Here is an 11,923-nt window from a genome sequence, read left to right as displayed (position 1 = left end):
CGAATCCCGCCGACGGAACAAAAAGTTTTCAATGTTCCCGGGTCTGGATGTGTATTAAATATGTGTATGATATAATAAAAATCTTAAATATATGTATAGTATAAAAGTATTAAATATATTTCCGTTGTCTGGTACCTGCAACACAAGTCCTTTAGGTACTTAGCACGGGGCCAGACTGACGTGGTGTGAAGCGTCCATAGATATTATTATTATTATTATTATTAAGCGTAATCGTCTGAAATTCGCCGCGCAAAAAACTTACCAAATTCTTTTAAAAGGATTATATCTTCCCCTAGCATCAAACTTGACAATATTAACGTTAAACGCAAACAGTCACTCTGTTATCTTGGTTTTTACTTAGAAAATAAATGTACATTTTTAGAACATATAATTCAAACCGGTGAGAAAGCGAAACGCAACTTTTACTCCTTTACCAAAACATCTACGTCGACATGGGGCCTCTCATTCAAAACCTTAAAATTAATTTACACTGCTACTTACCTTGGCAGCATTTGCTAGGGTGCCCCCGTGTGGGCCGACAGAGCAACTATCGGCGCGGCTCGTCGCAAGTTGCTACAAAGCCAACGTCTTGCTCTTATATTCTTGTGCAAAGCTTACAGAACCACAAGCACCTAAGCCTTGCCCGTGCTAGCCGGAGTTTTACCCGTTGACCTTGAGATTCAGCGTCGTGCGACAATGTACTATCATAATAAAAACATTGACAACCCGTTTTTTTAAGCGCTCGGGATAAAATTAAAATAGCAAGATTGTTTGAACCTTTAGAAAACTCTTTGCAAAGCCTAATCTCCGAATGGCAGACGCGGTGGGACTGTTCCACCAAAGGGCGACATCTTTATAATTTTTTCCCTAATATTCGTGAACGGCTATCCAAACATTGGATGGATATTGATCACTGCGTTTCTCAATTCCTGACCGGTCATGGAAATTTTAAGGCCAAACTCTACGGATTTAATCTAGTAGCATCACCCATGTGCGAGTGCTCGACCGAAGGCAACATGTTTGAACAAACAGCTCATCATGTTCTCTGGGAGTGCAGTCTCTGGCAGGATGAAAGAACTACAATGCTAAACAACCTACTCTATACATCTGGTGTCCCATACTACGGTGATCTCGTGGACAGCGCTAGGAACTTCCGTGCCTTCAAGCGTTTTTGTCACAATTACTACTGGCAACAGTCTAACACAATAAATTAATTTAGCTCTAGCGTAGTAGTCACTATTATTATTAACGTTTATTCCCGTGGTGCTTCCCCCTTCCAGTTCTTTGACTTTCGGTCACTGCAACTTTGTGCTGTCTCCCGCTTTATATGGGGAGGGAATCTGGAATTCTTCCTACTCCTCCTATTTTCTTCTGATTAATTTCGTTGCGTGTCCCAAGACAGCTTTAGCATGTCCCTCGGGCTCCCTGAGATCATATCAAAGGGTTTTCGTGGTTGGATACCGCTGTCGATCCTGGCGACACAGGAGATACAGTGGTGGGAATATGTGGTGGGCCAAAGCCCGTTAAAAAAAAAGTTGAAATAGTAGGTACTAGATAGCAAATGAAAATAATTTGACTCATATTTGTGCTTATTAAGTTATTTATTACAAAAGACTCTTTGCATGTTTATAATAATTATCCTACTTAATTAAATATGCGAATAAAAATACAATAGTTTGCCAAAAAGAAATACTTGACACCAATATTTATAATAATAATTATTACTACTTAATAATTAAGGGAATAAAAATAACGATCACAAAAAATACAGTGATACCCAATAGTTTGCCAAAAAGAAATACTTGACACCAATATTTAAGATATACTTACTATACAAGGTGTAACAAAACTAAGTGATAGAACTTTAGGATGTGTACGTGTTCCCTAAAGTGAGTTTACTGTGAAAGTAGCAGCGCTGAAAAAGCAACATTTTTTTACTTTTGTATGGGCAAGCGCCCCAGTGTAACGAGTTTCTCCATACAAAAGTGAAAAACAATTGGGTCTTTCAGCGCTGCTACTTTCACGGTGAACTCTATGTAAGGAACACATACACAGCCTAAAGTATTATCACTTAGATTTATGTATAATATATAAATAACTAGCGACCCGCCCTGGCTTTACACGAGTATAAAATATTCAGCAGTTTTGATTTATATTCATTATTTTTATTACTACCCGTGGCCCGCATTGGTCGGTACTGCCGCAAAAGCTAAGTCTCGCAATTTTTAAATAATATGTAATATCTTCAAAAATATTCATTTAAATCATATGCTGTAAAGATGATGATCTATATTAAATTTACAATGTATTTAAAGTGTTTTATTGAATAAGTATTAATGCCGTATTGGTTAAAATCGCTTCGAAAATTAGCCATTATTTGTCGTTAAAAGTAAATGGCAAAAAACTTTTTCTGTAGACCTTTTCAATGTGTATAATACTTGGTCCAGTACATTATTTTGATAAATCTCGTAGGGTTCAGCCTGCGTTTGCAATGTAAGCGGAAAAAATGTAATTATTATTTACGACATCACATTAGAAACCCCAACAGTATTTCTCCACTATTGTAATGTTATTATACTTATAAACCTTCCTCTTGAATCACTCTATCTATTAAAGAAAACTGCATTAAAATCCGTTGCGTAGTTTTAAAGATTAAAGGGAACATAGAGACATGAGGGAAAAAAACTTTGTTTTATATTATTTTGTGATAGTATAAATTACAACAGAACGGTCAGAGAAATTAATTTCTAGGCAGATGGCGGACCTAAGTAATTTTGTCGCGTTTAAAGTTTAATCCGTGTTCCATGTAGTCGGATGAAGTCAATTCAAAGTGTAACTTTGAATTGACTTGATCCGACTACATGACGTTGGTCTGTCAACTACCTAGGAATCAATTTCCTCGATGGTACCTACTAGCTATTTTAGTCACGCGTCAAGTATTAAATGGCGAGAAAAAAAAATTTCGTATGACGTTTCTCTCGGCGAAATCGACTACGTGACAAAATTCTAGACCCCCTCCCCCCCTCTCGTGACCGAGCGTAGTATTTTGAAGACCCCCCTGCCCCCCCTAAATGGGTCACGTAGTATGGGTATGCTCCCTAACCTAACCTAACCTAGCCCTCAGAAACACAATATTTTTCCGGAATAAAAAGAATCCTATTTGTTAATCCAGAACCTAAACTACTACCGTAATGTAGTAACGATCATACATAGCCTTAATATCCTTTAAATAATATTGATTTTTATGAAGACGTGATTAAATCACGATAATGAGCCTTCAGTGGCGTAAGTCATTAAAATTTCTTAGAGACGATAAAAATCGCTGTGGCTATGCCTAAATGAGAATTTTTGGAATGTTGCTGGAACGATGTATTAGCCTTACTAGAAGGCTGTACTGTACCACTTATTCTGGTTTTAAGCTCCATTTTACGTAAAAATATAACTCATGATAAGTAATAAACTTTTAGTAAGAACTAGACTCAAGCAAATACCTTTGTATAGACTTTAGTGATTTGAATATTTTCTATAATATAGTATTTTTAAGATAAATTTTTGGAAAATGTTAGAGTAATAAATAACACAAACAATATTCAAAAAATGTATTAAGTACTTTTAAACTAATTAAAAATTGCTAGTAAGTAAGTATTAATAATTATTTTTTTACATTAAAATACAGATTAAGTACTTTGAAATTAACTACAAAGTAGGAACTTATAATATTTTACTAACTACACCGCTTCACAACGAAATAGAACCTTCGGTGGTGCTAGAGTCAATCCTATTTGTCCCTCCAATTCCTTCTCGGTAGGAGGATCGCTGGCCAGGCTGAGACGGACGGAGCGAAAGAGATAGACGATGAAACAGGTAGATATCATGCGGGAGAGCTCGTCGCCGGGACACATGCGTTTACCTAAAATTATTAAAGTTAAAATTGATTATTTTAATATCAACAGGATCAAAATTTAAATTTTCGAATTATTGTAAAAATTCAAATTGCGAATTCCTAGCGAAGTATCTGTTGATATCGGCAAAGGTCTAGTTCGTCTGTGTTGGGATTTCAGATATTATTATTATGACACTCATAGCACAAAGTTACAATTTAAAATTAAAATCTAGTGTTGTTATCTTAAGCACTACACCACAGTACCTACCTAAATCACGCATCTGTGTTACTTTAATCAGCTTCTTGGCAAATGGCGTTACAGCCGTAGGTATGCCGTAATTTTTAAGTCCTTCCATCGTCCCATTGGTCAATTTTGACATTTCGCTGATTTTGCTGATGTTACACCATTATTATGCCAATATGTTGTAGGTAGGTAATACTTAACACTTATAAGTCATTAGACACAAATCACAATACCCTTACCAGTTTGGAACGGTATAAATTCCTGGGGTTTCAGCAAGGTTCCATTTTCGTCTATGAATCTACTCGGCTTGAACTCTTCAGGGTTCTCCCACACTGTTGGGTCCATATGGATAGCCCACTGCAGTGGCATCACCATTGTACCCTTTGGTATTCTGTAGTCCCCGATGTAGGTATCCTAAAACATTTAATAATATTAGTTATAAGTGTAAGTGCGTGTAAGTGAGTAGTACTTGTGCAATACGTGTGACGTTTTTCTTTTGATGTATACTGTGTTTAATTAAACTATAACTAGTGTTTTATTATGGTGCTATCAGAGAAGTTGATTCCTAGGCAGAATATGCGGGACCTACGTAATTAGTATGGATTTGACAGATTCGCATGACGTCTCACGCAATTGATCTGTCATATCCATAATTTAGAAATGCATCTACGCGTCGCGTTGCGGTCTGAATCAACCCTTACGTGAAACCCAGCCGACAGATCACAATTAACATTGAAATGATACGATCCGACCAAATGACGTTAGTCTGTCAACCGCCTAGGAATCAATTTCCTCGATGGTACCTCCGTAGCACCATGTGGTATTCCAACAGGGACGATGCTTCTGATCCTCTGGACCTCACTAATAGCGGCCATCAAATATGGTAACTTCGCTGTGTCTATTTCTGCTTGTTCCGGATACACTTCGAGAATTTCTTTTCGGACCAGCTCCTACAAAAATGAAATTTAAGTAAATAGATTAAACGTAATATAAAGTTCAAATCAATATTAGGTCTGTTGAATATTTGGTCGCGCAAAAAATACGCACGCAGTATTTTCAAGTCTCTTTAGTGCAGCCTTTCCCAAAGTGGGCGATAACGCCCCCTTGTGGGCGATGAAGATCTAAAGAGGGGCGGTGTGATACCCAGAAAAAAAATAGGGGCGTTGTGTAGAGGCTTGGGGGGTGATTTTTAATTTCATTTCATCTGGATGGGGGGCGCTAAAACATATCTTTTTTCTCAAAGTAGACGGAATAAGTTAGGCTTTAGTGGAACAAGGAGTGAACATTCTTCGAATACTCTGTGAGTTTTGCCGAACTATCTCAAAGTTAAGTGCTGCCTAGACCCTAGATAGCAACTAAGAGTATTTGTCAAGCAAAGTGAAAAGTTTACCTGCTCCTTTGGATGCATGGCCATGTATAATAGGAACCAGTTCAGAGTAGACGCAGTGGTATCGAGACCAGCGCCGAACATATCACACAATAGATGCAGCAACTGCTCATCTGTAGCATACATAGCTGAATCTTCCTCGTTCTCAAACCTCTTATTCTGCTCCAACAGGTAATTGTCTAGAATACATTCCTCCCCGGAACTTATAAGAATATCTGGATCGAAATAATTCTCCTCGTAGCTATCCATGTTTTTACTATACTGTATATATTTTATGAATCCTTTGGGATGCTCCTTGAATATGTTTTCATGAAGCGGGTATTTCGCCTTCTCTGGTGCTGTAAGACCCAACTCCTTTCTTCGCTTTGCTATAATGCTCGCGTATAGTCTGTGGGTTTGAGCTTGTCCTTTCGATAGTACTTCTATGGATTTTTGAGTTGACGGAGAAATGAACCTACAAGACAAACGAGGGATATAAAAATTGTTCCATTAAATTACTTGGTATTTCTAATGTTTCCAAGACTGCCCCACTTTTGGCAACAACAGCGCATTAAATTAGCAGCAGTCTCAATGCAGACTGTCCCGCTAATTTCTGGGTCTAAATCTGTCGGAAACTTGATAGGCCTAGAATTAATATACTTATTGGGTCCGTGTTTCGTGTTAAATCGTAACTTTCGTATCTAGATCGACCAAAAAATTTCAACAGATCCTTAATTTGTAGTTACTAAAATGGACACAATGTATTGTTTTAAACTCTTTTCCTTTAGAATATCTTGCGGAATACGCACAATATTATTTCGGGACAAAAGCTCTCCTACGTCCTTTACGTCTCAAAGTGAGTATATCCTTATCAAATTTCATCAAAATCGGTTGATTGACTTGAGCACGAATAGGAAATGTTAAGTGCATCTGACTTTGTAATTTCGCAAATATAATATTAGAATGGGTATTAAACCTTCAAAGTAGCTCAGAATTTTAACCTAGACCTGCTTACCTGACAAAAGGCAGAAAATTAACAGCACCGGCCACTCCCATCTCGTGACAGCCTTCCTCCTGGATCTCCCGCAGCCAGTGCCACACCTTGTCATGGGGAGGGAACTTGCAGCCGAAGATGAGGTCGTTGACAACATTACCCAGGGAGTGAGTGATAAGGGTGGACAAATCGACAGGTGACCCTAAGTTTTCTTTGACAACCTAAAATATCCGCTTGGTTATTTTGCGAAAAGTTCTTATAGCACGTCAAATATAATATGAGTAAGCAATATAAATAATCGGCCAAGTGCGAGTCGCACACGAAGGGTTCCGTACCGTTATAGAGCAAAATTAGGCCAAGAATTGTGTTTTTTGTATGGGAGCTCCCTTATTTTTTATTTTATTTTAATATTAATAAATATTAAAGTACATAATATATAACTCTGGACTTTGAGAACAATTCAAGAAAGTACCTACCTTTTGCCATTATTGATATACTTAGAGCAAAAAAGGCCAAAAAAATCACGTTTGTTGTATGGGAGCCCCACTTAAAAATTTATTTTATTTTGTTTTTAGTATTTGTTGTTATGCTGCTCTTTGGGTACGGAACCTTAAAAATGTAAGGAAGCCAAGACGCATTTTGACTTGCGAAGATTTCGTAGTATTATGTCAACGATGGCTCCGAGAGTATAGCAGACAAAAATAGTACTTAATAGAAATAAAAATCGGACAAGTACGAGTCGAACTCGCGCACGAAGGGTTCCGTACCGATACAGAGCAAAAATAGACTATAAATTGTGTTTTTTGTATGGGATTATTAGGAGCCCCCCTTAAATTTTTATTTTATTTTAATATTATTATATAATATTAAAGTACACAATGTAATAATAAAAGAATGTGTGAAAATTTCAAGTCTCTACCTTTTGCCACTATTGATATAGAGCGAAAAACTGCCGAAAAAAGTCACGTTTGTTGTATGGGAGCCCCCTTATATATTAATTTTATTTTGTTTTCAGTATTTTTTGTTATAGCGGCAACAGATATACGGCAATCTGTGAAAATTTCAAAAGTATACCTATAGCGGCTCTTGAGATACAGCGGTTCTGGAGACAGACAGACGGACAGACAACGAAGTCTGTCCGTCTGTAATAGGGTCCCGTTTTTACCCTTTGGGTACGGAACCATAATAAAGAAGAAACTGAGCAAATTATATCATCATAAAATAAATATATTATGCAGTAGACCATATCAACAATACCACGATCGGGCACATGCACACTTGATCTGAAAACTTTTTGCTGTATGGAGCGAATTTCCATACACGGCTAAGTTGTTGTACTGTATAATTTTTACTCTGTGATATTACTTACTGAAACAACTTCAATAACCCCCATAGCAATTCGCTTCTGTAGTTTCTCTCGAGACGAACTGATTTTGCTCATGCCGAAAGTTTTCAGGTAGCTAGTTATTAGTTTTCTTTGATCCTTCCACCGTGCACCCTCGGAACAAATGATGCCTGAATAATTCGACACACATTAAATTCTAGATTATATCGTAAGTATCGTACCAGGGTCTTAGACAACTTGTTTTTGATAATTTTGATATAAAAAATGTATGAGATTTGTCAAAACGCATCACTAAGATGTCTCAGTGATGCGTTTTGGCAAATCTCATGCCATGTGGCAATCAGTGTATTTAGGCCCTTCTTTTTTTCTTCATTATTCAAACGCAAAAATGTTGATAGCTTATAATATATAATTGTTTTGTTTAAATTTATACTAACTTAAATTGTTTTGGTTAAACGCTAACGCCGTAAACAGATTGTACAGATTAGCGAGAAATTACAATCGAGAAAATGAATTTATAATCCTTCAAAGCTGCCACAAACTTCTGAATACAAACTACAAAGGGGTTACGCTAAGAACAATGAATTTCAAACAATTTGAACATAATCCGCCTCGAAATACTCCGTCGGAGTTCGTGATAACAGCTTTACTGGAACTGACTGTATTAAGCAATGTTTATCTTAATAATTATGATGATCATCATTCATCACCGTCCGATTCATGGTGATTGTCACAAACTTTGTGAATGTAAAAGAAAATATTATGTTTAATATGTTTAATACGTGGGAGAGCCATGCTTCGGCACGAATGGGCCGGCTCGACCGGAGAAATACCACGTTCTCACAGAAAACCGGCGTGAAACAGCGCTTGCGCTGTGTATCGCCGAGTGAGTGAGTTTACCGGAGGCCCAATCCCCTACCCTATTCCCTTCCCTACCCTCCCCTATTCCCTTCCCTTCCCATCCCTACCCTCCCCTATTACCCTATTCCCTCTTAAAAGGCCGGCATCGCACATGCAGCTCTTCTGATGCTGCGAGTGTCCATGGGCGAAGGAAGTTGCTTTCCATCAGGTGACCCGTTTGCTCGTTTGCCCCCTTATTTCATTAAAAAAAAAAAACGACAACTTGGAGTCAATTACAACAAAACGCGACGAGATAAAATGAAATGCGATTTGTCATACAAAAAATGTCAAATAGCGTATCGTTGAGATCACCGATTGATCGCCGCATCGCGCCTCGTCTCGTTTTGGTTCCTTTATTTCCTCAAAGTTGGGACTTGGGTGAGACTATGGTCTACTACGTTTAAAGCTGCTTATTTAAGGATTCACGAAATGAAGTTTAAAAATTAAAAAATAAACTTACCGAATCCCTTCATAAGTCCATGCGTAAGATACAACGGCGCGCGTCCGGAAAATACGTCCTTGGCGAACGCCTCCCTTATGAGTTTGTGATCAGACAACACCACGGTATAAATACTGCCCATAGACAGACCGTAGATTGAGCCGTAGACTTTGGATAGATTAGTTAAAGTCAAATGCGGCTTATGTCTATCCATGAACGGCAGATAACCAAGAATAGGCAGCCCCCATGGCCCCGGCGGTAAAGACTTCCATTCATTCATCTTCTTGCAAATCCAAAACCCCAGCACGAAAGTCACAAGGAATAGAAACAGGAGATCCATGTTGTCTGAAACAAAAAAACAATACTGAATTGAGCAATTTAAACATCATTTGGACATAATATAATGGGTTAGCATGATGACAAAGCTTATTTTATCATAGATGTTATAATATTAATATGCCTCTGACGTTCGTCATTGTTTTGTAATTTTTCAACATAGGGCAAAGTGAAAAGGTCAGATTACGTTACGCATTATCGTATTAAATTACGATGCCGGATAGAACTGACATTGCATTCAAGAAAAACTTATTTTCTATCAGACTGTAAAATTTGTATTTTATTAGGTAGGTACTTGTTTTGTAATCATTATATTATTCTAAATTCTATAATACATAAGAAAAAATACTCCAATCTTGCTAAGGTGCTAAGAAGTGGCGCTACTAAAGGTCTACCAGAATCTGATGGCAAAAAATGGAAACAGGAATAGGGTCCCGTTTTTACCCTTTGGGTACGGAACCCTAAAAAGAAATTGACGCTACCAATACTGGGAACATTGGAGCAAAACGTTTGATACTTTTTTTCCTTATAGCGGCTGATTCTGTGTGTGATACATTGCAAATGTAAAAAAATATCCATAATATTTTTTGAAAATCTCCCATCCGCCATGAGATTTTGGTAGACCTATGTATGACCTGAAAATTCATGTGTAATTTAAAGATCGGTGCCTGATACAACAGATTACTAAACACTAAACAGTTACTATCTAATACTTTTTGGCGACGTATGACGATACGGTGTGAAGCTAGCAAAGTGTACTTTACTACTATTGGCCAATGGTCATTATTAATTCATTGTTAATAGCACGATAGTAATTTAGATCTTAATTATCCATAATAATTCAACAATCAAGCCTTATAAGAATAATTAAGGAATCAAGCGACTGTGAAATAGCAATTCTAACAATATTACAATTTAATTGGTGTAATTAAATTATTGAATTGATGAGTTTTATTGTATTTAAAATAGATAGATAAAATAAATTTGAATTAACCACACAAAAAGCTAACGTTTTTGTTTTAGTTGCCATCTTTATTTACCTCTATCATTTAAAAAATTAAGGTATTTGTAGGTAAGGCGCCTAAGACCAAACATGTTTAAATTCTACAGTATTTCTAGACATTACTCAAGATCTACATATTATTATTAATCATAATTAATCAACCTAATAAAACAATAACAAAACCTACTCGTTATACTCTTCAGTTTTCATTTTATAAATATTTCTAAAACAGGAAAAATACAATTAAGTACATGATATAAAATATAGATTAGTAACAGAAGTCGAATCTTCGTTTGGACTTAGCGCGTGTTCAGACCAAACTGACTATACGCCGCCGAATGTGAGCAAGCTAACTGTGAGCCCCAGTATGAACCTGAAAATATACGGTATCGAATGTCCGCGCCTACGCCTAGCGTAATGGCGTATTATCGGTTAGGTGAGAACGAAAAAGTGATTTTGTATGGAAATAGAAGAAACTGCGTAACGTTGGCTCAACTTGGCTCACATTCGGCGGCTCACAGTCGGTTTGGTGTGAACACAGCCTAGGTTACACAGCTGACAGCACACTCAGAGCGCATTTGCGCACAGCGCACTGGAAATTAATTAATTCAGTTACTACGTTCAAGGAGGAAGAAAGATAATAAGATATCTAAAACATTACATAATCTATTATAGATCTAAAAATACTCAATAATAGCATTATAAAATCTCGTCCAATAGTCTCTTGATCCATAAATTAATGATGAATCAACTTTGTCAGGCGGCAGTAACGCGCGTTGTGAGCTTGTGACGCCACACGCACCGCGCGCCTGCGCAGGTAGAGATTCGTAACGGTCGTTCCAGTGTGCACATGGGTTTATATTTGACGTTGTTAATCAGACAGGCACGTCGTAAGCCGAGCAAATTACAACGCGCCTCGTGAAGGTCAGTGTCAAATTACACTTCCGATAGCACGCATTTACACACACAAATATTCTATGTTTAGACGAAGATTGCGTAGATCTAACAAGTTCGTATCAGTTTTATTACTTTATAGCTAGTGAAGCAAAACATTTATGTATAGCAACTAATATGTATTCTATGCTATAGATAAAAAACGTACCAGGTACAGCGGCTTAAAGATAAAGATATTAAAGTAAAAATGTTGCGACGATAAAGTCTACTCACGCGCACTGTCGCTAGAAGACTGACTCGCGGATATGATAAAAAAATGGACGAAATTTGGTAGTCAACCACTGATCCTTAGAATAATGAATTTTAAATCGCATGTAAAATATGGAATAATGTTTCAAAAGTGCGTTTACGTTTGACATTTTAGCAGTTTCCAATGCTCGTCGAGTGAGTGTGTCCCACGTGTGTCCAGTGTTAACTGCGGTTTAAAAAGAGCAATGGAAACAGCATAAATGTCAAATC

General features: G+C 37.2%; 1 protein-coding gene across 1 annotated transcript; it reads right to left on the bottom strand.

Annotated features, from left to right (window-relative positions):
* Nucleotides 1–3,726: 3,726 nt before the first annotated feature.
* LOC121731532 (cytochrome P450 306a1) lies at nt 3,727–11,684 on the bottom strand. Its single transcript, XM_042121000.1, has 8 exons — nt 11,678–11,684; nt 9,193–9,516; nt 7,857–8,002; nt 6,509–6,708; nt 5,518–5,968; nt 4,931–5,077; nt 4,367–4,541; nt 3,727–3,910 (listed from the first exon to the last, which is right to left on the bottom strand). The coding sequence occupies exons 2-8, from the start codon at nt 9,509–9,511 to the stop codon at nt 3,729–3,731; spliced, it is 1,620 nt and encodes a 539-aa protein (XP_041976934.1). The 5' UTR covers nt 9,512–9,516; nt 11,678–11,684; the 3' UTR covers nt 3,727–3,728.
* Between the last annotated feature and the right edge of the window lie 239 nt (nt 11,685–11,923).

Source organism: Aricia agestis, chromosome 11 (genome assembly GCF_905147365.1).
Source record: "Aricia agestis chromosome 11, ilAriAges1.1, whole genome shotgun sequence".
Lineage (NCBI taxonomy): Eukaryota > Metazoa > Arthropoda > Insecta > Lepidoptera > Lycaenidae > Aricia > Aricia agestis.
This window is presented reverse-complemented; position numbering and strand designations above follow the sequence as displayed.